The 27,002-nt window shown below is 45.2% G+C and overlaps 1 protein-coding gene across 4 annotated transcripts in view; it reads left to right on the top strand.

The window, feature by feature from the left end:
- HEATR5A (HEAT repeat containing 5A) overlaps positions 1 to 27,002 on the top strand; it is a 362,218-nt gene that overhangs the window by 17,211 nt on the left and 318,005 nt on the right. For 3 of the 4 annotated variants that reach the window (XM_069209087.1, XM_069209090.1, XM_069209089.1), the window contains exons 2-6: positions 12,833 to 13,038; positions 15,346 to 15,557; positions 16,513 to 16,621; positions 22,880 to 23,029; positions 23,909 to 24,083. In XM_069209087.1, the coding sequence (XP_069065188.1) occupies positions 12,913 to 13,038; positions 15,346 to 15,557; positions 16,513 to 16,621; positions 22,880 to 23,029; positions 23,909 to 24,083 (772 nt within the window). In that variant the 5' untranslated portion in view covers positions 12,833 to 12,912. Of the gene's footprint in view, positions 1 to 9,271; positions 9,372 to 12,832; positions 13,039 to 15,345; positions 15,558 to 16,512; positions 16,622 to 22,879; positions 23,030 to 23,908; positions 24,084 to 27,002 lie in introns of those variants that run through there. The other variant, XM_069209088.1, reaches the window with a different exon arrangement.

The following is a 27,002-nucleotide window of genomic DNA, read 5'->3' as shown; positions in this document are numbered from 1 at the left end:
ACCCCCTTCCAGTCTCCTCGCAGCAGAGCAGTCGTGTGAACGTGTTGGCTGTGTTGTGAGTCTTCGTAGACTGTTATCGTTCACTTCTGCTCAACACAACTCGTGCTGGAGCTCGGTGGAATCGGTTAGTTGACTTTTTTCCCCCTGACACAAACTTGAAAACACATATCCGACCTCTTCACTTGGTTTAGATCACCTGCCGCAGCGCCTGCAGTTTACACTGATGCCGAGCTCTCTGAATTATTTAGTGGTGCGGTGTTTTGTGTGTGAGAGACGTAAGGGTCATTTTACACTGGTGTCCATGATTTCTCCTGTTGTCCTACTCTGGGCCTTGTTCTTGGACTTGTGCGGCTACTGAATCTTTAGGGTGACAGTGTGCACCCTGGCTTTCTTAGTGCACAGCAATCTGGACCCAGAGTCCGGGGGTGTCAGGTTCATTGTGTGGCCCTGAGTGTCTGAAATCCCTTAGTTATTTTATTACCCTATGTTTGGTGTTTAAAAGGCGCGATAGCTGGCCTTTGCGGTAGCAGCTTCCATCAAGGATTCTCGTTCCACTGTCAAATTTGCTCATGCAGACTGCATACTTCTTTTACTTCTGTGGAAGGGGGTTTGCCAAGGAAGCGCTGCACACTTAGCAGTCAGGGACTGTGGAACGCCAAGGGCAGGTGGGTAAATGGCAGGGTGGCTTCTTTTTCCCTCATCCTCTCCAAAAATCACTTTCCACCTCGGAAGACTCCGCCTGGTGGGTTTGTGCGTCTTTCCAGATGACTAGATCGTGACCCTTAAAAAAGGGCAGATTCTCAGGAGGTGATGTGTGGGCAAAGGATAAGGGGCTCCAAGAAGATATTCAGAGCTCACCCAGTGAGCCTCTGTTAGGAAGAAACCACACCCTCAGCACTGGCCCCTCCAGACTAGCTGCATCCAAAGCCTAGAGACCAGCTATCCTTAGTCTGGGTTCAGTTGAGTTTATAATGTACATCCAGTGCTGCAAAATCCCTCAATAGTAGAACCTGTTACCTACCCCGTATCAGCAATGTGGGCTTCCAGAGTGTGTAGGAGTTTGGAACTACTGAAGCAGTTCTGTACAGTGCTCAGATCACTTGTATCTGCAAGTTGCGCCGGCTGGTTTCTTTCCCCTTGCAGCCATATATGGGGATGCCTGAACAGTGCAGCCAGGTGCTTTAGGAACCATTTTGTTTGCAATCTTGAGTGTTTCTTGGTGCCATATCAAGTGCCTGGTTACAGGCATTTCTTAGTGGTTGCATTTTCATTACAAACACCTAATTCTGCTGGTTCAACTGGCTGGAAATCTAACTGTGAAGATTCCTGGAAACATTGGGCATAAATTTACATGGTACCTCATTTATAACCGAGTGCTCTATTGCTTCTAAGCTAAGGATCGAACCACAAAGGCATCCTAGCCAGACACTCTTTGTTTAAAGGGTAGTTGTGGTCCTTCCCTATTTACATCTGTTCTTTTGAGCTTGTGCAGTTGACCAACCCAACATTCTTTAACCGCCTTTAGCGGGTTGGACTAGTCATAATGTAAAAATGCACTGAGTGGTATAATCCTCACCTCCGTGTCCTTAATACAATAGAAACTTTCCTTTACATTAGCTAGGAAATTTTTCATTCTATGCCAGGACCGGAGGCGAGGATTATGCATGTTCAAAGCTTACTTGCCGCCAGTCATGCAACATTATAAATAGGATTAAAATAAAACCTTTTAAAAGTGGACAAGGGTGCAAGCGCCCTAGAAATGGCTTGCAAGAGCAACTTGTCCACCTCTGCAGGAAAGCGACGTTGAGGAGGCTATTCCTTTCTCTGATGCAAGATTCGGGGTACATTCATGGTCTCTCTAGGAGGCCACGTCAGGGAGGGTGTGAACAGCAAACGTACAATAAAACCCTCACAGGTGCTCCAGCAGTGGTGCTGTACCTTAATGCCACTAGGTGGCTTTTGACAATGTGGCCAGGAGGCAGAGAAAATCAGAAACTGACTACTGCAGCAGTGTCAGCAAGGGTTGGAGGGAAAGGAGCAGTCAGGAAAGCCTAAAGGGATTACCTGTGGCTAAATTCTCTAATGCGCGTTTCACGAGCCTCAAGAGTGTAGCGCCCTGCCCTGTCAGGTCTCAACACACTAGGAATCCTCTAGTGGTGCGAAACAGCGCCAAAGAGCGGACATGCTCATAATAAAAAATAATGCGCTCGGGCAGAAGCCTACTGCCTGCGAGATTATTTCACAACATTGTGCCAACAATAAAATATATCATCAGTGTCATCTCCGCTAACAAATTAAATACGCTAACATCCAGCAACTCACAAGTGGTTAAAAAAAAAATTAGGGACCTAACTGGCAGCAGTGGAGAAAGAGGAAGGACAACAGATGTCCATATGTGTAGACATATGGACTGTGTTGGGATTGGTTAATGGTTGTCATGAACACTTATTCCCTTTGATTTATGGATTATGTAGTTTGTTTTTCTCTTTTATTCTTTGAAACTGCTCTAATAGAAAATGAAGAAAGAAATGCATAATCCTTGCTTTTAGTCCTGACACAGAATCTTATATCTCTGATCGTTGTCAGGTGGTAACTTTCCCCCTTATCGATCTGGATTTAAATATTTGCAACAGGTAGTACCTCAGGTCTGGGCAATCACCCCAGTCTTGTTCAATATCTACAGAAGGCCTCCTATTTCCCTTATAAATGCACACAATGTCAGGGTGGTCAATTATGCAGATGACATACAGCTGATTTTGTCTTTTAATAAGTCAGCAGGATGTAGTGGCAGACTTTCAGAACTAAGTATCAGATATTGCTAAATGGATGAGCCTGAACTCCATGAAGCTCAATGGCAACAAAACTGAATTTTTATGGTGCTCAGCAAGCAGGATCTTCATGACACTCCCTCCCAGTTTTTGCCCCGTCTCCGCTGGTGAAGAAATTCAGCCGTCTGACACTGTTCGGAATCTTGAGGTATTATTTGATGACAAATTACCCCTGGAAGAGCATGTACAAAAGTTGTTGGCATCTGCTTTGCGTTGCTACGCGGCCTTAGCAAGCTGCTACCTCTACTACCCACCCAAGCTAAGTCTTGCGGTGAGATGTGTGATGTTAAGTAGATTGGACTACTGGAATGCTATTTTGCTTGGACCCCTGATTATTTAGTTAATAGGTTACTTAAAGTCCAGGTAGCAGCAGCCAAATTTGCACTAAATAGACCCTGTAGATCCTCTGCGACCGCGGCCTTGAAGGACTTGCACTGACTTGCAGTGAAGCAGAGGATTCTTTTTAAGGCAATGGGTATTGTCTTTAAGGCTCTAAAAGGCGGGAGTCTGACTCAGCTACGAGATAGACTGAGAAGTTACACCCCAGGAAGAACTCTTCGCTCAAGCTTTGGAAACCTGGTCTGCATTAATAGGTTCCAGAAAAAATGTCCGTGTGGCCGACCTTTGACAATCAAGGCGGGTCAATTATGGAATAAACTGCCTCTGATCCTCAGAAGGTCATCTGACCGGCTTTTCCCTATAAACACACTTCTGCTTTATCTTAATTGCATGTATGCAGGATCAGCATCCGTTTCTAGTCCTCAGGGCCTTGGTGACAGTTGCTCTTTATAAATGTCATAAATAATAAAAGTATGTGCATTTTGAGTTCCTGTAAGTGGAGCGAGTGCCTGGCACATGTATGGTAGTAGGACTCTGTGTGTGAAACGCGTCTGAGTACTGGGTCCAGTGGGACCCATTTGTGATGGCTGCTGGTTTTGCATGGCACGTGATGGACGTGGATACAGATTCTCTAGACAGTGGAAGTCTATTGACTGCACTCCTGTGGCTGAAGGGTTGAGACCCAGACAATGAAGTGAGGGCGGATGGAGACAGGGCCCTCTTTAGAATATCAGTGAGTGCCTTGATAGCTAATGGCTGCTGGTTAGTTCCTCCGGGGAACTGCCACTTGGCAGATGGTATAGGTGAGCGGAGGAACAGCAGTTTCTGTGTTTCAAAGTGAGGAAGTTTCTCGGCAGAGTTCCTGATACTTGCTTCAGGGAAGGTGATGACAGCCAGATTCAGAGATGTCATGCTTTATAGTTTTGGGCACCTCACACCTTTCACAAAGGCTGTCTCTGAGGAGCAGCCAGAAAATATAATTTGAAGGAGAACCAATCCAAGCAAGTTCTGAATCCTTCTCTGTGGCTCCACGTCCTGGTCTTGAAAATGTGTATTAAAGTAGGATCCCATCAACCCTGTTTTGCCTGAGTTCCGAAATCTTCGTGATGGAGAAAGTGCTTCGCAGAGTATTTGAACAATGGTTGTTTGACCAGGACAGAACATCTCCTGAAGTCTGCACTTTCTGCTGGAAGAGTTCAGGGTTTTTCTAGAGCAAAGAAGGCTGCCTTTGTGCTGAGAGGCAAGAACTCTGCCTGTCCTTGCAGGAACAGATACTGTCCAGCACTTTTCTTGCCTGGGGAAAACTCAGGGAATGCAAATGACTGTGAGGGAGCAACGCCAGGGGCGACTTGTGTCCGGAGGGGTCCACCTGCTCCCCTTCTGTGTTGAGAACTGCACCAAGGCTCTTAAAAGTGCAAGCGTTGTGTGTGGCTAGTAGCCTGCAGTGGGACTGAGTGCATCTGAGACAGGATTCTTGGTCACTGCTGAGGTGGAAGCTCTCGTCAGCCCAGAGGCTGCAACTGCTGAAGACCATCGGCCTGGAGGCTGCAGCTTTAACCGAGCCCCACCTGCGCCTGGCCTACGGAGACTGCTATAGCAAAGACAAGTGCTGCTGAGTGAGCTGCTGTGCTGACATCTCCCAGCTGTCAAGTCCAGAGTGCAGCCGTACCCCTACAGTTCGCGAGCCGCTGCCACTGCAGTAGGACCACTGCTTGCATCTGACCTTCACTGCAGTGACAAAAACAAAGGTAATCAACTGCGGGTCCTAAAACTTTGATTGAAAAAAGGTGAGGAACAGAACAAGGTCTGCAATATGAACTTCGGATTTTTACCAGATACTCTTAATGAGGTAAAAGCGAATGGAACTGGTGTGTGCACCTACTCCCTGGGGATGTTCCGAGGGAGCTGCATCAGTGCTTAATCAGTACCTTGTCCTGTGTTGCCCACTACGGATTATAGATGCTTGGATACTCTATTAGTGGGAGAGGAGGGAGAGTACTGAAGGGGTTTTGGCACCTGACAGAAGATTGCAAACTAGATTAGAAACCTGTGTTTAAATCCCCTGATTGCACGCTGTATGTTTACTTTATGCTGTATGATTAAGGTGCTTTGTATTAACTCCAAAAAGATAATCACTGGGCAATTGTTATTGCATGTGTTGCTGGACTGTCCTGAGCTCTCGTCCCCCAGCACTACCTCGCTGAGAAGCCTTCGAATCCTCATCTATGGTACTCTTGGAGTCCAGTCTGGAAAGGGTGTACCAGTTTGCAGAGTCCTGTTAGGATATATCCTAGGACAGAAGATCTTAGTCCTTAGTCTGGGATCTGGGGGTAGTCCAGGTTTCACGACATGTACTCTGAGTCCGTGACTGCTTAGAAAATTAAATAATAGTAACATATTAAAAAGTGCATATAAATAAACAAAATGTAAAATTTAATTTTTTTTTAAACGGCCCATAAATGTTTCACCATTTGTAATTAATTGGAGGCAAAAAATTAAGTTGGTGTCCTCAGATTGATTTGTGGGAACGGTGCAAATGCTTGAAGCACAATATAGCGTGGATGGTGGATTGCCTCATTTTAATTTAGAAAAGCCCCATCCTTCCCATTAAAAATAGAATTTAGTTTTTTTAATTTGTAAATGAAATAGTTAATTATTTGTACATTTTGTTTGAATGATTGTTCCTGTAGTTTTGGGTATTGTTTTGAAGTTGAAATCAATGAAATTGCTTAAGCCACAGTCTGTGGCTTCCATTCATGACACAGTTGGGTGGGTGGTGTGGAGGAAAATTCCCAGATTTCTGTAATGATTCGTTGGTGGTCCACAGAAGACAAAAGGTTAAGATCCACTTCCTAGTTTGCCACTGGTGTCGTATCTCCACTACCACGCTTGGGGCCCAGTTACCCCTGGCTGTGCAGTGTCTACACCCCGCGCCAAAATTGAGTCTGACAATAATTCATTTTGCACATTTTTGTTTAGTATGGCCAAAGTCAAACCCTATCTGCACTTTTTTCAGTTTTATTATAATAAAGGCCTGGCTTTGTATAATCTCAGACCACAGCTATTCTTGAGACCATGTTATTTGCACTCTTGCTCAGAAATGTCCCCAAGCTTATGCAGTTGTGGAGACTTTCTTGGCATGGATGCTTCAGACCATCTGTGGTACTTTGGAGTTGTTTTTTGTGGGATCTGGTTTTGATTGACACTGTGCCTCTTTTAGTGTCTGTTTGAAGAGGTCATGGTTGGGAGCTTTTGCAGGTGTGTAGTCTGACGGCGGTGGCATTGTGCATTTGAGGAGCAGTTGGGGTCCTGTGCTTGTATGTGGTTCTGTTGTCATGTGTCCACACTGAACCCAGCAACTGAACCGCCAGCCATCTGTGTATGGAACCCATGCTCTCATCTGACTAAGGCTGCTGCCTGCAGATCTTTAGTGGCATCAACTTTTGGTTATTGGGATGGTGGCAATATTTCCTTTTTTGACTTTTGTTGATTAGTTACATCTGCTTGCATGTGGAGCCTGAGAATAGTTTTCTCAGGGTACCAGCATCAGTAGTCTATCTAAATGGATATGTGGAGACTAGCGGTCATTTTTCCATGTATATGGAGATTGGTATCGTTCTCACTGAAAATACTATGAACTGAGAAAGACCTTTACTGATTGGTTGTGTGTAGACCAACATTATTACTGAAAGGCTGTCAGCAGACTGGTGGTGTTTTTTCTGAATATTTGGAGTTTAGTAGTAGTACTTTCTGTGACCATGGAGGGGCTGTTAATACTATTGGGTCTGTTTTATGACCATAAGAAACAAATGCCTTGCCTGTGAGAGCTATTGGCTTTGTCAATATTTTTTAGTCACGTTGTACAACAAAAAAAAGTATTAGGACACAGCAGTAGAACGCATCATAGTTTTTTGTTGTTTTTTTGTTAACTCTTGGCCATGTTGCACAGCAGCCACACTGCTGCATAACATTGCTTAAAAAATACCTTAACAATGCCAATGGCTGCCCTTAAAATATTTCAGCCATGTTGTACAGCAGCATGGCTGAAAGGTTTGGGGGGGAAAAAGAGCGCTATGATGCGGCCAGCACTGGAGAGGGAAGGGAGAGAGAAAATTGAAAAGCTGGAGGGAGCGAGGCTGAGGAGGCAGAGAGAGAACAAGAAATTGGGTGAGGGGGCAGGGAGAGAACAAGAAACTGGGCGAGGAGAAGTAAGACGGGGAATGAGAATGGAAAGGGAGAGAGAAAACCACTAGTGGTGAGATTAACAGGAAGTTAGGTACAGAGAAGGAGAGGGAAAATGCATGTGTGTGAGAGAGAGATGGAAAACAAAAGGGAGAGAGAAGGCAAGTTAAGTAAGATAAAGGCCATGGGGAAGTGATCACTTCATATACCGAAATGCATGGCCCTCTTGCTCTAGCAGCAGACTCCTAGAGGCTGCACTCAGTCTCACGCTCCGGTGCAGACCCCAGCTTGAGTTTAGAAGTTCACAGATGAACAGATGGATGCATAAGTGCTGCTGATGAAAAAGTGATCAGTGCAAACCTGCACAACAAGGATAGAGTGAACACTATAACTTATCTGGGATGATGCACCAGCTGATGGGACGTGCAGCCACATATTACAATTTGGCAATCTTGAGTGATTCCACAGTTCATTGTAATCTCATGTTGAAAGTATGTATTTATCAGATTTGTGTAGTTTTAGCTAACTGTTTTGCTTTTCACTAATGACCAAGCTGAAACACTCATGCACTGACAAAAGTCTCTGGAATGAGCTTCTTAGTCCAAAGGAGACATTTATTATTTCACTACGCAAGGTTCCTAAAAGGAGATTAGCATGTTGAAAGCACACGTTTAAAAATGGTCACAGCAATCAAATGAAAACATACAAAAATGATTCTCCACTGCAATATACACAGCAAATATATGTATCTATATTATAATAATCCAAAGCAAATAAATAGTAAAATTGCATCACCGTAGGGCCTGTCAGTTGCTTCATCTTTCTCCTGCGAGCAAGCCGATGACCCTGTTCGACTGTGAAAAAGAGAGATCTCTACCCTCCCGGGAAATATATCAGGCATTCGATGTCTAGAATCCTGATTGAGGTCTCTGAATCTCCCACTGTCGATCTGGGTCTCTTTTATATCTTAAAAAAACGAAGAAGGAGCTTTCTGGAAAACCCCCTCCTGCTTGTGCAAGAAGTATTAAAAAATGCTGGCTAGTTTAGGTGAGCTTTGTAAATAACACGTTGGAATTTGGCCACAATCCCAAAACGTCAAGTCAAACAAGGCCGTTCCCTGCTGTCTGAGTACATTCTTATCAACCAAAGCCCTTGGTGGGGAAAAAGTACAAAAACAAGACAATGCACAGTGTACAACGTGGAAAATCACTGGCAGCTTTTAACGTGGCAGTGTCTAATGCTAAGATAGTCAATAGGCAGAATGAAGCTAAGGCTAAGCTGAATACAAAAGGGAATCTGTAACTGGTGAACTCTGGACAGCTAAGCCAGGTGCAGAGTGGTGCAACACAAAGTCAGTGGTCAAAACACACATTTCACTACACTAACACATACATTTATAACTGAGGAAAACCGGTATTCCTTAGTTGAGAAACTATAGTTAAAAAAAAAAAAAAAAAAAACTAATGTGATGTGAAGGCAAAGATTATATTGGCAGAAAAATAGTTGTAGCTCTGGTGTCCGCCAACGGAAGAGAGCACAGTTCTATTGGACATTGGTTTGTGGATTAAAGCAAACGTATAGTGGAAAGCATTGGAATGTGGCTTCCGAACAAAGAAATTCACATAAAACAGCCCATTCTGACAGTGGTGTGATAAAATGACAAGGAGAAGTAATGGGTAATGAGAACCAAGCTGCACATCATAACCAGGAAACAAATTATGGTCCAGTTCTATCAAGGTAAACGTGTGGAGAAGCTTCTCGCTGAGAAATCACATCAGAGCAATTCAAAAGAAACGAGCCACTGTCCACTCGAGCACAGTAAACATACAGAGAAACATGTCACTATCAACAAAAAAGTACCTTAATGAAAGCTCAAGCAGCGGAAGGATACTAATAACTAAAACAAACAGTACTTGGTCCATGCTTCATGGAGTGGAGAAGCAAGCAAAGAGAAAGTGAAACCTGCACGTGCTGAGCAAATCAGGAGCCAGCAAATAAGACTGACAATTAAGCCAACCAGTGGTAAGTAGCGGGCGGGCCCTAAGCCCCTTGTATGTAAACAAAATGTCTTGTATGCGACAGCTCATGCGCTGTCTCAGATGAGAACTAAGAAGATTTCGCTAAATGAAATGTACTGTACGTTTTTCATTTATCACCATAGCGTCCAGTGCAAGGAATTTGAGAGCCACCTTAGGATTTAGGGTGGTGTTGTGTGAGGGGGCGTTGGAAGGATTCGCCCTGTGGGTTAAGAGTGTTGCTTTGTATTTATACCAAAACGCAATAAAATAGTTGAACTTTACAATGGTGTGTTATCTGCCTGTATTCATATTGAGATTTTGGCCCACCAATGTGGCTCTCAAACAACTGCTAAACCACAGTTTGGTAGTCATTACGACGAGGGTCATGGTGGCTGTCTGACCGCCGCCAGAGTGGCAGTTGCGCCACGGTCTGACCGCCAGTTTTCCTCCACAAGGGGTGCTGGTGGTCCTAATCCACCAGGGAAGCAATGCATGCAGCGCTGCCACAGGATTAGGCCCCCCCCCTCCCTCAGCCAGCTTTTACATGGTCGTTTCACCGCCATGTAAAAGCTGGCGGAGACTGGGTGCAGGGGGCCCCTGCACTGTCCATGCACTTGGCATGGACAGTGTAGGAACCCCCATCGACAGCCCGTCGCACTTTTCAGTGTCTGCATTCCAGACAGTGAAAAGTGCGACGGGTGCTATTGCACCCTACGCACTGCACCATTTCCACCACCTCAATTATGAGCTGGCGTTAAAGTTGTGGGCTGTTCCCCGCTGGGCTCCGCCCACTGATCCAGCAGGTAACTCCTAATGGGGCCCACGGGAAGGCAGCTGCAATGGCGGCAACCTGACTGGAGAAGTTTGGTGAGCGGCCTTTTTCGCCCACCAAATTCTTAATGGCCCCCTTTGTGTCCACCTAAACTATGTTTGCGTTATCTTCCCAGCAGAAGCTCAAATTTATATACTAGAAACCTCTAGTGGTTTGTTATTGATACTGTAGAATGGAACTGGCCCTAATGATAGGCGCACTTAATACCAATGCATTTAAGAAGTTAATGTTAACAATGTGGGAGGCCTAAAGACTCCCATTTTGTTGTTTTTTTTTGTTTCTTTTTCTCATTCTTGTTGTAAAAGGTTTTTTTTTTTTCTAACATATTGGCTTGCAGTAGTGTAAGTGCCTTGGACTGAGAAGAAGAAAATTAGTGCCTTCTTCTTTATGCTTAAATTAAGGTGTTGTTTTCTTTTTCTTTTTTCATTGTAGATGCATGCCCACATTCTCTTGACATAAGTATGAGGGCAGTTGTTATATTGCCCTTGTGGATCTTGGTGGATTGTGGATCTTGGTGCATTTCATTATTTTTCTTCTGAGCATGTATGCTTGTAGTATAACAGTGTGATGTGCTGCTGGGGTTCCAGGCTCTTTCGTCTTTTCTGTTTGTATCTGTCATTCACTATGCATACAAAGCTCCACATTGTCCAGTCCAGATAAACTGCCATTTGGCAGCTTTTAATGTAGGAGGACACATAAGGCCTTATTAACTGAACTTCCGACGGGGAGGTTGCCGCCATGCAGGCTACCTCCCGGCTGAGCCATTGCGACTTTCCCGCTAGGCTGACGGGTGGAAACCAGGGTTTCCGCCCGTCAGCCCCGCAGGAAAGTCGCTGCAGCATTGTTGCCGGCATGTAATTGAGCTGGCGGCAGTCCTGCCACAGCACCCAAGAGCATGGCGAGGGTGCTGGGCAGGGGGACCCCTGCACTGCCTATGCACCTGTTCTCCACCCGCCTTTCCATGGCGGTGATACCACCGTGAAAAGGCTGGCTGGAAACCAGGTCGTAATCAGCAGGGCATCGCTGCATGCAGTACCGCCCTGGCGGATTCTGACCTCGCCACCGTCAGCCCGTCGGGATCACCGATCCTAGCAGAGATGGAGGTACCCTGGTGGTTAGACTGTAAAATGGCAGTCAGACAGCCACAGCAGCGGTGGTCTCAAGACCGTCAGCCTTATAATCCGTCCCATAATCCGGCCTCTCCGGCAAGCATAATTTACAGTCTGACTGACAGAGTACTGCTTTCCAGTGGAATTCTCATTTCCATTTATGCGAAATAGAGCAATGTTAAGAATACCAGCTTACGTTGCACTAATGGAGATTAATTATAGCTTACTCTGATTTAGAATTTACCATGACTCAATCTGTGTATTTGTTTTGTGTTTTATTAAGTGCAGCATTCCCCCAGAGGGAAGCTTGGCACTATATGAACCTTACTATAAGTGGAGGTAAAGCCAGATCCACGACAACACATGTGATCCCGACAAAAGATACTGGAAACTTAATAAGGTCAAATATTCCAAAACGAAAATCAAATTTGAGGGAACAGATTATTAAAGCTTTTCTGAATATTAGCAGATCCGTTTTCAGCTAATGTTTGGTAGGAGTAGAGTTTCATTTTGAGGCTCTGGTGTCCAAAAATATTTTTCCACTGAAAGTTTTATATTTAATCTTGGTAGTTTATTAACAATAATTTATCTGCAGACCTAAGAAAGCGAGGGGAAGTTTACCTCTGATGCCCCAGGGTGTGGCACGTGGAGGTGCCCAGCCCTGCGCCTAGCATCTACTGCACAGTCCTTTGAACACTGGAGGCAGTGTTGAGGATGTGTGAACATGTCCATAGGCACCCTAGGGGCTTAAAATCCAAATGGACGTTGCCATTGAAAGATGTAACAAAACTGGGCCTGAGCCCAGTTGGACAACCTAAGGCAGTGAAAATAAGGCTTTTACCAAGAAGTTGTACGTGTTACATAACCAGTATGTACCTTGCAACTTAATTTACAAATCATGGGACGAAATCTTCCTAGATTTGTTTTTGAATACTAACTGCACACAACTTTTTCCATCAGAAATCTTAAAATCCCAACCATGAAAGATGAGTTTGGATTTCCACCCGTAAACATTTATCACAAAGCGTTCATTCTTTATCAAGCGCAATTTTAGAAAAATAATAATGATCTAGAATTGCAAAATTGGGCCACCGTAGAAAACGTAGCCTCGTAATCGCATCAGTCAATCAGTACTAACAGCAGAGGGGGTTCAGATTGTTCACGTTCTTTGATGGTCAAACATCTGGAGCCTGCGTAAGTGACTTCCAATGTAACCCTATAACAAAACACTTACGCCTGCATTAGATAACGGGTATAGATCATTGCAACAAAGCAGTCGGGTACAGAAATGAAGAAAGCACTACTAAACTGTGCCTTTCTTGAGGTTCACACTTGAAATTCCTCCATAATTGTTGATGTAATGTGGCTATTCCTTCTCGGTTTGTATTTTTTATTTTTTTTTAAATGTATGTAGTGAAACATTTTGAGAACATTCTGCATGGCCTATTCATGTTTCTTTCACTTCTTCTTGATCTCATCTAGCATTATATTAGGTATTCAGCATATTTTATCTTTTGTTTTCAGGCGACATCCCTCCCCATGCTGCTTCTGAAGCAGAGAGCTCAGACTGGTTAAGGAGGCAGTAAAGGGGCCTCAGCCACAACATGGAGTTGGCTCACAGTTTGGTGCTGAACGAGGAGGCGTATAATCAGCTTGGAGAACTTCAGAAAGCAGAGTTCCTGCTGGAATGGCTGAGGTTTCTGGAGAAAGTTCTCACTGCGACCAACCGGGCAAGTGTCTTCCTTAGAAGCTGTCATTAGTCTGCTCTCTTGCTGTCTGATGTGGTGATTGTGTCTACAGCATGTGCTTTCCCCGTCACAGAAATGGAAGCATCCTCCCAAGGGTTTGTGAATGTGTGTGATCCACCCTTGGGAAAAACATTTGGGTGTTGGGGGTGGGGAGGGGAAGAGAAGCGAGGAACTAGAAACAATTGATCTTTTGCAAAAAAATAATAATCTAAAAGTGAGCTGAGCCAAGGGGGAAGCTGGTATATTGAATTTAAAGATGGCCACGGACCTTAGGAGTAACCTAACAACATCCAAAGTAAATACTCTTGATTGTGTCAGACCTATGTTAGTGAAATGAAGTACAGGAAGGTTCATGATATCCTGTGGCATGAACATCCTTTCAACCATGATCGGCTTCAAGCCTTTTATTCCCAATTTCTGATTTATTTTTTATTTTCTCATTTTCTCCGACTTTTTTCGTTGGTTTGGAGGGTGTTTTGCTTCAGGTAAATTTGGTTTAGGTAATAGAAAACATGATTGATTGCTGAGGGGAGGCCTCCTTGTATGTGTGAATTGTGGCTCTTTGGTAGGATGAACTACTCCCAGGACAGAAATAGCAGCTCTGCAAATTAGAATGAAATCCATCAGGAGCAGGATACCACGAATGATATCCTAACACAGGTGAGTGTGCATGACCGTTCGAAGAAAAGTATCTCTGGTGCAAGGGATTCCCGTCTGCTTCTGGTGGTAAGTGCCCTGCCTTAGCTTGCCCCTGTTGTATATGCTGTCATACAATGTTTACATCCTGCATCCCATGTGCTGGTGCACTGAGGTCCACTAGTTTTTCAGGGCAGTAACCTCAATGTTCACCATTCTAGCCACTCAGTTTCTCATTGGAGTAAAAGTTAATTTTATAGTTTTCAGGTTTTTTTTGTGGGGTTGAGTGATGTATCCTTTCATTTCAGTTAAAAAAAACAGCAAAGGAAGAACACATCTACTGCTATGAATAAAAGATTCTGGGATTATGTTAAAATGGCCCGAGATAAAGCCTTGGCCAAATAATTTATATTAAAAACAGTGTAGATTGTTCACTGCTCAGCAAAGCTCTCTTTGACTTCCAGAATACGCAATCACAATCTCCCAGGGGTCATTCTTTCAGCTTTGTTTCTAGTTTGGGTAGATGTTCTCCTCCCAGGTAAAGGAAGTGTGACAATTTAATTTCCGTCTCTGCTTTTACAATAATCTGGATGCAACCCAGCTTTCTAGGCAATTTCTAGCACGACTGTGGCAACTGATATTTCTTAAGGCTGTTGGAAGTGCTGTGGACTTTAAATACAGATGATTCCCCTGGCATCGATAATTTGAGAGATGGTCGAAGAGGGTGAATGGGTTTTCTGATTTCTCGGTCCATTCTTCCTGTGCTGATCGGGGCTTCCTGTGAACTGTGTCCTCTGGACGGGGGTTGTATCTTGGCTCCAAAAGATGCCTCACCCCCCTGGTTTTCTTTGTGTATCCTTTTGATAACTGCCCTTTTCCCCCTTGCTTTCTACCCTCACCACCTACTACAGTAATCCTTGGCTGCAGGCAGTCCAGTTCCTACAGGGAGCGAACAAGGTATTTATTTAGTGTGTTTTTAGTATTGATGACTACAGGATATTGCCCGGTAACAATTGACTGTCCCAAAACCCCAAAAAAGTCTTGCTTTCTCCTCTTAGCTGTGTGATCGTGTGCATACCAGAGGGGCTGGAGTTGAAGGAATTTAAAGAGCATTAGCAAGAGGTGTCCCTTTGCTGAAGGACAGGACCCCTTTGTGGTCCTGCATCTGCCCTGTGAGGTGGCAGCCACCGGAGGGCGTAGTAGGTGTTGAACACCGACTGTTGTTCTCATTGTGTACTGAGGCAGTGCCAGTGTGGCCACTTGTTTGTAGGGGTGAGTGTTGGGGGTTTAAAATAGAATCACCCACTCTGTAATGTTGTCAAAAAGCTGTACTGTGGCGGAGAAGGAGTGGGACAAGGCTCGTCTCTGCAGGTCTTACCGCATCTTTTACCCCAGGTGAGTCACAATATTCTGCGCATGGGTCGCCCCCGTATTTATCTTGCTTCCAGTACTCACGTCCCAGGCAGTGACCCGTTCACTCTGCTCTCAGTGGCGAACTAGGCGTCTGGTTCAGTGCCTTCTGTGATAGCTTTTTTTGTGTTTGTGGTTTCACGTCTTCTCTCTGCTAGTTAAAGGTGTCTGTTGTTTCGGTCTTTTCTGTGCTTTTGATTTTGTTTGCAGTGGCTAACTGGATATCTGTGTATCTGTTTTCAGGTGGATGTGAAACAGAACCAGAAAAGGCTAGTGGAGCAGCTGACCACTTTGCTGGGTGACTCCCCCGGTCCCCCCACCCGAAGACTGATCGCCAAGAATCTAGGCCTTGTGTACAGCGTTGGTGACACTTTCTCAGCTTTCCAGACCATCGACAAGTGCAATGACCTCATCCGAAGTAAAGACGACTCCCCGAGCTACCTGCCAACAAAGCTGTGAGTTTGTCCTCTGTAGTGTTTCTTCATTCAGGCAAGTGGTTTAGGCAAGTTTGAAACAGTTGCCTTAATAATTAATTTACTGTATGTTTTGAATGGGGTTTTTGGTTGACTACGGAATGCACCTAGGCCAGGCAGAAACCATACCTCTAGTCAGGGCAAGTAAGTTACACACCAAAGAAAACCTGTAACCCCCCCGAAAGCTTGGCATAGAGCAGTCGGGCTTACCCCAGAGGTCATGTGTGAAGCATTTGCGCAACACACTCACCAGTGACACAATTAATCCACCACAAAAGGGACCACACACAATTTTGTGTATAAAAATATAGATCTTATATCGTAAACATTTCCTTAGGTCAGACTGACATAAATCATAAATACTTGAATTATAAAACACTTTGCCTCAAATGCCATTCTGGTTACGCAGAAGCCTGTGGATCGCCACACGTCATTGTCAAATCATAGAAGCTGTGTGGAGTACAAAACTGCAGAGGCTGTAATCGCTATCTATGCCAGAGCACAGCAGAAATAAGCTTGTCATATATCACGACATAAGGGCATGGGACCATACCAAGTTGTAGGGGAGGGAGCACATGCACTTTAGCAGTGATTAGCAGTGGTAAAGTGCCCAGAGACCTAAAGCCAACAAAAAGAGGGTCAGAAAAATAGGAGGAGAAAGGCCAAAAAGGTTTGGAGATATCCCTGCGGAAAGAGCCATTTCCAGCACAGTCAGATAGTTCTCTTCTCTTCATAAGACTATGTAGTATAGGGAGCCCGTTTCTCGGAGTTTGACTGACATGACTAATTCTGCCTCCAGCTTTAGTGGCCTTTCAGATGCTCTAGCCCGCCAGGGAAAACTTTTCCAGAGCCCAAATCATCATCGTTTTTTGTACACCACTTTTTTTTGCAAAGATGTCATTCAACCATACTCTGTGCTTTGTTGTCCTATTTGCAGTGCGGCTGTGACCTGCCTGGGAGTCCTGTACAAGAAGTTGGGCAGGTTACTGGGGAGCTCCTTCATGGACACTGTGGGGAACCTGCTGAAGGCCATGAAAAGTGCAGAGGTGAGAACTAGCTGCTAGTGCCGTGCCAGATGCATGATTAGCCACACAGGTTTTCATTCTCAGGGCTCCAGTTTTAAATGCATTGGTGTGGTCTGAGACCCCTGACACAGTGAACGGTGGCATTGCCCAAGTATAAGCTTCTTAATCATTGGGAATTCTTTGTATAACATTCCATTCAGTTTTTTTCTAGCTTCTCATTGCCGTTAGAGCAGAAGACAAACGTGCAATTCACTGCCTTAGTCCTGGTTCCGAGGAGGAGCACAGGCTGTTTTTTCAGGCTACAGTTTTTCTTTAGGAAAAGAACCAACCCCATGCTCCTTTCAGGCCTTCTGTGCCTCACGATGAGAAGTGCAAAGAGAATTTTTTGATGAGCTGCCCAAGTGGCCGTTTCTTGGGTCTGCAGGGCAGTCGAAGAGTACTAGGTAATAACTGGTAATTTTATTGACCTTTATCACTGGTGTTGTGGAGCCACATTACTTGTGCACGTCACCGTGTACTCCTTTTTAGTACTCTACATTTTCAGGGTAGTGAGGTCGAGCAGCTAATGCTTGCTCTACAAGGTGGTATGGGGTTAAAAAGTCAGCAACAATGTGGCACTTAAAATAAGAACACAACAAGATGATGGACGGAGTGCTGAAACTTTTCACACACTCGCCCCCAGTCACAGATCTGGGTTTAATCCATCATTCTTTTGCTCACCACGTCACCCCAGTTTGGACCCAGCCGTATGTAAATCAGTCGACCCTGTTCCCCATTGGAACAGTCAAGTCCGAACTCCAAGGCCAGGTCCTCTCTGGATCGGAAGCAAGCATCCTGGGACCGGTTTCAGGGTATCACCCTTCATCAGCCAGGCTAGCTTAAATCCAGTGGCCCAGTGAGCAATTAAGTCCTATGGCCAGTGTTCTCATATGAAGAAGTGTTTGTCTAATCTAGTCTTTTTCAGAAGCATTCAAGGTTAATTTTCTTTAGAGTATTTTTAGAAGACTGATTAAAGTCTTAAGCTTAGAGTTCTTGGAATTTCGCTATGCAGTAAGTGTGAATCACTGCATCTAATGGACTGTGCTCAGAAATGCAATCTTTCAATCTGCTATAATTTTAAAAGATATCCAAAAAGCCAACCACTTACAGAATCAAGTGCTTACCTACTAAAACAGTGTTTGTAGGTGCTTCCAAGCGCATTCTCCTTGGTGCCCAACACTGACTTGGTGTTTGGTCACCAGTGCCGGCTTGAGGACACAAGTCATTCATTCACTGGTGTCCAGACAGAGGTGGACTAGGGTGGCCGAGCATACTAGTTGTTCTGTAGGTAGGGAGGTACCTATGTCTTAAAACTCATTGATTGTGGTTGGCATTTTCTAGTAATAAGGCCACTAGTGACCCAGGACCCACTGTAGGTGTTTTGGAAAGTGTAGTTGCTAGTTAGCTGCGGACCTAATTCAAAGTGATTTTAACCTGGAGTAAAAAGCTCATTATTTAGAGAACCACTTGTGATAGAAAGATGACTCTTAACAGTTCTGGTACCGGCTCGACCACCTCTGGTTCTGTCATGGGACCTCATGCCAGTGATCTATGGGATGGTGGCAGTGGTAGGCACGGCTCCTATATGTATGGAGGGTTGGGCAGTGCAGGCTCACCCATTTCTATTGTGAGGATGATCAAGAAGCTCCTTGACTTGGATGGCTTTGCTGGCTAATGCTTTGGGTGACCTTGTAGCACCTTGGCAGTCTGTATCTGTCATGTTGTCTTCCAGACAGGTCCTCCCATTCAGCTGTTATTAGTGGATCAGTCCGCTTCCTTCTGCAGTGTTCTTTCTTCTTGGAGGTAGGAATGGCTTTGCCTCTGACCACATGTTCAGCAGAAAGGTTAATGCAGGCTTCCCAAACTTCAGCTTAGTCGACAAAGAGAGTAGGACCCAGCAGCAGTCCCAGGCCTGGCTTTTTCATGCTCTTTCCTGATGCTGGTGCACAGGACTTTTTTGGTGGTGAGATTAAACTTTGGACAAAGTACTGATTGATAAAGCTTATCTTCTTCCGGTTGCCAGTCGTTTAGGTTAACGCCCTTTGTGTTTTATGGTGCTCCTCTGTTACTGGTGGTAAGTTTTTCTGGTGTGATTTGCTCATGGGGCAGGTATGCAGCCCAGGCTGTCCCTTCCGTTTAGGTTGGTCTATGCCGATGTGGAGTGGCGACATCCATGGAGGACTTTCTAACAAGGAGATCTTTGCAGACTATTGGGGGAGGGGGGAGGTTTCTTTCTGGCAGGGGGTCTTTAGCTACTTCAAAGCCATCTGTCTGCCTCCCTACCCTTATCCAGCATAGATAGCTGGCATGGTGAGTTGACATGCAGTCAGATTCCAATGTCCAAGATGGTCATTGGCAGCCTAACACCAAGTGACCACCATCTTGTGCAGCATGCACATGTGGCACACGTGGAGTCCAGTGAACTTCACCACTCACCCTTCCAGGCACACAATTAATAATACCCACCCAACCTCCTTATATTTCAACAAATAACAGTGGGCTCGCATTGTTGGCAAGCTCACTGTAGGAACCAACCAGAGGAATGTCCAGAAATATTGAAGAACAATGTAGAATAGCTTTACAGGGCAAAGGAAGGACTTTCCTCACAATAGCCAGTCTTATAATTTTTTAGAGAAGTTGAAATTGAGACTGCAGCAATTAGGCCAGCCTGGGGATTACAGGAATGGTATGTGCTTGAGTGATTTGTGGGCAGGTTTAAGGGGCTTCCGGTAAGTTGTGTGAGCGCCTTATCCCTGTGCCATCATCCTGATTGTAGAATAAGTGGATGTCCATTGCAGAGACAGTCTTCCAGGGTGTACAAGATGGCGTAAGACCATGTAAACTGGTCTTTGTTCGTGGTTGAAATCACGTCCTGCGAGCCCCCTGTGCTCAGCTCTATGAGCGTAAGACAGGTTGTGTACGGGTAGGTTGCCTTCTTCGTTTCGTAAGTGTGGTGTGACAATTAAAATAAAGTCACCTGTCTTGCTGACTGTGGCCGAGCAGCAATGGCCTTCCTTTGACCTCAGTCTATAGTGACTGTATATCTATTCCCTTCACCAGTTCAAGCTGGTCTGTCCTCGGACTCCTGGTTCCTGTAGCTCGCAGTATCGAGAAACAAAGGAGCAAGATGCCCTTCTTCACTACTGAAAAAGGAAAGTTAATAAAGGCCCCTGGCATGTTGTATGCTATTTAACAGACAATGAAGTATTGATTTTTCTTGTACTATTTGCTGATGTTATGTGCTGTCATTGGCAATATATTTCAATCATCAGAAATATGCAAAATATGAATAAATACCTTCTGATGAGTCAAGAGTTTACTCATTGGTTCACAAAGTTCTACCAATTTGTGGTCGCTGGGGCACTTAATAAGTTTGTTTTTCCATGGATACTTCTACCTGCAGATTCTTGAATAATCTTGGGCGTCCGAGGGGATCCAGAAACTTCAAAGCTCTAGGGTGTGTAGGGTGTGCTGGTTTCCAGTTGCGTCTGATGTCCCTGAAGCCATATTTCTCTGAAGCTGGTGCAATGAAGTCATTGCCCTTTTCCTCCACACTCCCTCGCAGAGAGTTTTCACTAATTTCCTCAAAGAAAACTAAAACCAGTGCAGTGCTAGGGATGACTTCCCGATGCGTTCACACCTCAAGCCTTGCCGGGACTGCCATTACCGACCTGCACTCAGTTTTCCCCTGGTGCTTGGCGGTTGCACCATGACTCCATATCCTGTGAGCTGTGCCTCAGCATGAACCCCAAGACAATGAATGAATGGAGGCAAAACTGTTTGTTGAATGGGCCTGCAATTGGAAAAAAAGGTAGAAGTCACTCATGGGGCCCATTCGACTTCACCTTCCTCCCACTCCCAAAAGAAAAAAGTGAAATAGTAGAAGCACTCTTCAAATGGTAAGTCACCTAGGCACCCTTTGACTCCCACCAAATCTTCATTCTCAGAGCTGGAGTTTGTCATTGTGGTACCATCCGATCAGGCACTGACATCAAACTGCCATCCCCACCCCCTCAGAGCCGGCACACAAAGCCATGTTGTCTGTGCAACCCTCTGCACCTTTACCGCCATGCCCTGACTTCAACTCCAGGGTCCGTTCCAGAGGCATTACTCAATGCTGTGTTCAGCTTATTTGCTAGGGTGGTGGCCGCATCTGGCCACCTTTGGACCCTGTGTGGAATGGCTGTGCTCATGCCTCGGCACTGGCTCTGGCACCGTTTGGAGTCTGTCTTTCTGCCGCTGCCTTTCAGGCCCCTCTCCTTATGCCTCTTCAGTGATACACCGCACTACCTCTGCACTGTGGCTGCACCCCTCGGCCACCAGTGCCACCTCCCCAACCATCCTCTGCTCCTCTGGCTCTGATTTAGAGCCCCATTGTGTCCACCCAGTGCCGAGGAGAGAGGCCCAAAAACTCTTGGAAGAAGAGGCGTACGAACACCAAATAGCCCTATTGTACAGCCAAACAGCCCACATGCACTTCGGCTCCGATTCGAACCGCCTCTGTCATTTTAAGACAGGGGAGGGACTTGCTAGTGCCCTTCAGATCAAATGGCTTAATTTGCATTTGAATTTATTTTGGGGATCTGGGCTCCTCATCTGTGAGGATTAAGGCTAGTAATGCTATGGCTAGGTCCCAAACCTTCATCGCCAACAGCCCAAATGGGATTACAGGCAATTTTTCTGCTTTCAGAGCTCCTCAATATTCCTAAGGTGATGTTGGAAATTCCATCTTAGATACGTTATATACACTCATGCCCAGTTGTCAGGAGAGGTCCTTCGCTCTGGATGTTAGAATTGTTCATTCTGTTCTCATTGCTCGCAACACTGGCTATGTGCTGTTTTAGTCATATTCTGTGTGGTTATTTTAGATGTGCTGCGCATGAGGGTCCACCTTTTGAACTAAACACGTTTTTAGTGTTTTTTTTTTTGTGTGTGCTTAGTGCAGTGTGTGTGTGTGTGTGTGTGTGTGTGTGTGTGTGTGTGTGTGTTATTGAAGAAGAAGAAAAAGGTTAGTTTCTAATCACCACCGTGTCCCTGGATCCCCTTTTGGGAGTGTTGGTAACCTGAAAGCATTGACACCACTTCAGCTGTGTATTGGGTGGGGTTCTGCGGGGCCAACAAAACCTCTTTCACTTTGAAGCGTTGATGCATTGAACTAAGATCACCTGTGAGTGGGAAAGCAAAGTCTGTAGAGCTGAGCCAGAGACTTATTTTATGCAACAGTGCCGAGCCCAGGCAATGGTTGAAGATCCCAGCACCCATCCTCCTTCTCTGCACCACAGGCCTAGTTTGCTCTTGCCTTCACACCTGGAGCCTGTAGGATACAGGGCGTCCTTCTTCCTACCAGCCTGGAAGTACTTCAAATCATTGGGTCCTGCAGTTAATAGAAATGGGATGTGCCCTACCCTTTCTACAGGCGCCTCACCCCCTCCCCCGCCAACTCTCCTGTTCGAAGATCATCTCTCCATCTTACAGCAGCAGGTGGCAGTGTTGCTTCTGAAAGTAGCAGTGAATTTGGCATCATAGCAGGAAATTGGGCAATGATGCTATTCTCTATGCTTTGTTACTCCAGGTCAAGTTGCTGACCATATCTCACGTCCTGTTATTGGAACTGGGAGACTCCGCTTGCCTGATGCATACTTTCACATTCTAATCCTGCAGTCACACCCGTAAATACCTGTCTGGACTCCAACCCTCTGTTTTTGAGCAGACACTGTGCCTCATCCAAGAGCCAATGGTTTGCCAGAGCCTAAACCTCTGCTGTATTGATGTCTCCCCTCCCAACTAGAGTTAAACTTGGTTTCCTCAGACATTATCTTATTAAGTGCTATTTGGGTGATCTAAAACATCTTATTAGTGCTTTGGCCCCCTTCCACTGCCTGGAAGCTCTTCAGCCAGCTGTGAATTTGAGCAAGCACAATAGAATCGCTGTGGTAATATAAATACCTAATGTTTGTATTTGAATTGATGGCTGCTCTCTTGCAGGGCCAGCCTTCAGAAGAGTGTGCCCTCTGAGTATCTGGTGCACTCTGGGCTCTATGCAAGATCTCAAGGCTGCCTGAGGCATTGGCTGACTCAGTCACCCACACTGTAAACCATGTCCCATATCCCAGCGCTGTTATCTGCAGCTTTGTAAAAAATGCTCGACTGCTCTACCAGACTTCTGGAACTTCTGTTGCTTTTCCTTTGTTTCTTTTCATGGCATCCCTTGACGTTTGTTTTATATTTTCTTTCCTCTAGTCCCAGGGCCGATATGAGATCATGCTGAGCCTGGAAAGGATCTTGAGTGGGCTGGGGGCTTCGGCTGGGCCTTGCCACCGAGATGTCTACAAAGCTGCCCGCTCATGCCTGACAGACCGCTCCATGATAGTGCGATGTGCTGCAGCTAAGGTATGAGACCTCGGAAGGGACTGGTCTCCTCTCTGACGTCGCTTGCTTCCTTTGCACACAACGGTTTTAGAAGGAATTGTCATGTCCATCTTTTTTACTCCTTCCCCTCTGACTCAGTCTATCTCAGTCTTTCTTCACATCCCTTGTTTGTATTTCTTTTACTCTTCTTTTCTAGTCTGAATGATAATATGGGAAAGTTGTATTACTTTGTTTTCCAACACTAAACAGTTCACAGGTTTAATCTTAACTGGATTTATGAATCTGTAGCCCTCATGGGCGCTAAATGCAAAATGCCGTCCACAAAACGGATCCCCGGTTGTTTGGGGTTGGTCCATGCTGACTCCTTGAGTTCTAAATAACAAAAATTCTTCCTTGCTGCTGTCTTGGCTTTCTGCCAGTAACCAGCTCCATGTCTGCAATGTTCCTCGCTAACCCGCCGCAATAATATCCAGCAATGATTGATCTGTAGGGATCACAGGAGTGGGTTGAGGGAGATTTCAGGAGAAGGTACCTGGCCTGGCAGAAAATGTAGACAGTTGTACCTCGTCTGGGGATTTTGGAAAATGCCTGTTACCCTTGTAGCCCCATGTGCCGGTGCACTTCAGCCTGTTCTAAGCTGTCCCATGGTGTGAAACGTGTGCTCCCTAGTGAATGGAGGCTCGCACCAGAGGGACACTTGCTGAATAAAGTCTGGCACTGGCGAGGTCTTGGAGTCAAAAACTATCCCTGTCCAGTCTTTGTATGGGGCTAGCTAATGCCCTTTAGAGAGAATTCATTGCATGTCTGACTGTAATACACCCCCTACAACACACCACGCATTTCACCCCCTGGCTTTATTTACTCTGGAGGTCTCACTAAACTCTGCCTTTTCTTCCTCAGTGTCTGATGGTGCTTCAGGCTGAGGCCTCGTTCATGTGGACATCGGAGCTGGAGAATGTGACCACGCTGTGCTTCAAAGCCTTCGAAGGGTCCAACTATGACGTTCGCATTGCAGTTTCCAGGCTCCTGGGGTCCTTGCTGGCTAGAGCTGTGGTACCGAAGCCGGGGACGGGAGGTAAATACTTACACAGCCTAGAGAGTTCCCTCGCCCTGTCTCATCTGTAATGGGCCTGGGCAAGGGGTGGATTTTCAGTCCTATGAGCTAGGCATGGGTTTATTTTAATCAGTACATTATTATTTTATGTACCCCAGATATGTTCATCTCTGTCTCCATATTAACAGTTCACACTTTAAATGGAAATGCTTTACCATTAGTCGAACAAGCTATGTAATGTGAGCTTTACACAGAGGGCCAGTTTCCTGAGTAACCAGGTGCCTTATGCTAAATGCTTAGTCCCAAGCTTGAACTAGCTGGAGAATCTTGGTGTGGCAGATAACACATGAGAAGCAACGAAAAAGAGAGCAACATGTATGCTAGGCAAGTGGAAAAAAGACTAAAACATGATCCATGAGACTTGGCAAAATGGCGAGTGCCACAAAGTCAGCCTTTTAGAAATCCAGCCGGAAAAAGACGCAAAGGAATCCGTTTAGGGAACAAAGACTCAAGCGAAGGGGAGAATTTCCCAATCCTTTGCTGAAAGACATTCAGTGTTTGTTTAATGTGCTTGGAAGGAGGAAGAGCATTGATGATGGGCGGGGGTCAAAGGTGAAGGATGCACATAGATGTATCAGTCACACTGAAGGTGTTGGTAGGAATGCTGCCAGATAGTCTAACCACTATCAGTCTGATAGCATTCCCACCCATTATTTTTCACCCACTGTACCACCATGGACAAAGGCCCCCAGGGTAAAAAATGATTGGATTAAAGGAGGGCCTCTGTCCGGGGTGCCACAGTGGGTGAAAAACTATGGATTGGAATGCTAAGTGATTGCCAGTGTTTAGATTTCTTGCAAGCATTTCGCTTATCACCTTTTGAAAGCTTAAAGAAACTATCATGTTACTCCATCTTGCTCAGACACTTTGAGTAGGGAGCTCCTTAAATTATTAACATCATTACTAAATGGTTATAATTATTCAGATTGTCTGAATTACCGGTCTCCCAGACACGGTGGTGAAGGAAGAGACAGGAAACCGAGATTAAGTCTCAGATGGTCCCAGTTGCAGGCACCTGTTGGTTTCCTAGTTAAGTTGTTGAGGGCCGGTGTATCACCATCTCATTTATATTGTGTCCTCGCCACCGTCACACGCATCCGCAGAACAACCACCAGCAGCAGATCATTCTTGCACCTCTCCGCCAAGACGTGGAACACTCTTCCCACCCACCTGCGTCAGACCAAGGACCCCCTTACCTTCAGGAAACTTCTCAAGACTTGGCTGTTCGAGCAGTAGCAGCCTCCCTCCACCCCCCCCCCCCCCCCTTCCACCTCCCATACCCCCACCCCCGTACCCCCCCCAGCACGTTGAGACACTCACAGGGCGAGTAGTGCGCTTCACAAATTCCCTGATTGATTGATTGATTGTCCTCTCTAAAAATGGAATGCACAACAACTTCACTTTCATGAGTTGTTTATGCAGCAGCAATTTATCTAATTTACTGCTTAATTTAGCTTTCATTTGGCAACAGAGAGTTGTGTTGTGGGCACATTAGAAATAATCAACACTTGTTTGAGTTTCAACTACTCCCACTATCCTTTCTTTAGGAATATCTTGAATTCTGCTCTGTTTCATATTTGCACCAAGTGTGACACTTTGTCCGAGAATTAAGGTGAGAGCTTGGGTGTTTCTCTGAGGCGGCTGGTCCAGCCAGGATTACTGTACAAATAAAGGAGTAACAGTGAAAATGGATGACACTGGTTCATCGGGTGACTGTATGAGTCGTGAGAGCCAAGTGTTGGGTGCGTTGCTAACGATCTCCAAAGACTAAGATGGTTGCTACTGGTGGGACGAAGGGAGATCTACGTGACCCCTTGAAAGTGTGCGTGGAGGGGATTATAATCAGATAAGTGAGCACATCCGTCCGAGGATCGTCAGAAGGCCTGTCCTTCAGCTGACCTTTTTTCTAATTTTTTTTTTTTCTTTGTATTTTTGAAACTTTGTTTTCACACATTTAATTTCGATACTTAGACTTAATAGCAGAGGAACAAAAGACCACCTTCTGACTAACGTAGCTACTTACAGAAGTAAATTTTAAACAGTGCTAACACCACAAGAATCTGCTCTTTAATAGGAAGCGGTTTGTAGACGCTGCAGTGAAGACAAGGCCTTTGGGAAGTGTCAGACAAGTGCGTTAGTGGGAAGGAATTCAGTGTACTCTTCAGTACTGCAAAGATAACTTTAAACAAGCATTTTCAATGCAACGGGTCTTGCATTTGTTTGAGTTAGAGCTATTAGCGTTGTAAAGCAAAAAAAACGCAGCGCGATCGCGCTCCTTGTAAAATAAACAGATAAAGTAGTCCAGACTTCAGGCTGAAAATATCGAACCTCGTATGTTTTTGGTACTTTACCGGTGCTGTGTAGGTGGGCTAAACACCGGAAAAGGCATGAATTATGCATGCCTTTCTCAAATGAAAGCAAGTGGATTTAAAAAGGCAAGCCCACGAACCAATGTAAGTGACTGACGTGGCCTGGGTGTGGTTGAAAGCCAAAAGAGAGATTACAGAATGGACGGAGCAATTTGTGCTCACCCATAAAAAGAGTTGATAAATGAGGCATGATGGAGGCTGTCCTGCTTCAGGTTTAAAGCTATAATAATCCCATAGAAAGCGAAACGTCCCTCGTCAGTCTAAACATGTGCACACTGATAAACACCTGCACAACCACAGGATAAAATGCCATTGGAAAAAAAGGAAAGTGAGAGGGAATGAGTTCTTTTTATTTCTTCCTAAAAGGGGCAGCACGATGCAACTTTGTTTTAGAGGGTAGCCGAAAGAAAGACTCTTCTAAAAGTGTTCTGCTTGAGTTTGTATCTTCAGGGGAGTCGATAAAATATTTTTCTTCTCTGTAGTTCTTTCAGTTCTGTGTGCTTGGATTAAA

The sequence above is a fragment of the Pleurodeles waltl genome, chromosome 9, assembly GCF_031143425.1.
Source record: "Pleurodeles waltl isolate 20211129_DDA chromosome 9, aPleWal1.hap1.20221129, whole genome shotgun sequence".
Taxonomy (NCBI): domain Eukaryota; kingdom Metazoa; phylum Chordata; class Amphibia; order Caudata; family Salamandridae; genus Pleurodeles; species Pleurodeles waltl.
This window is presented reverse-complemented; position numbering and strand designations above follow the sequence as displayed.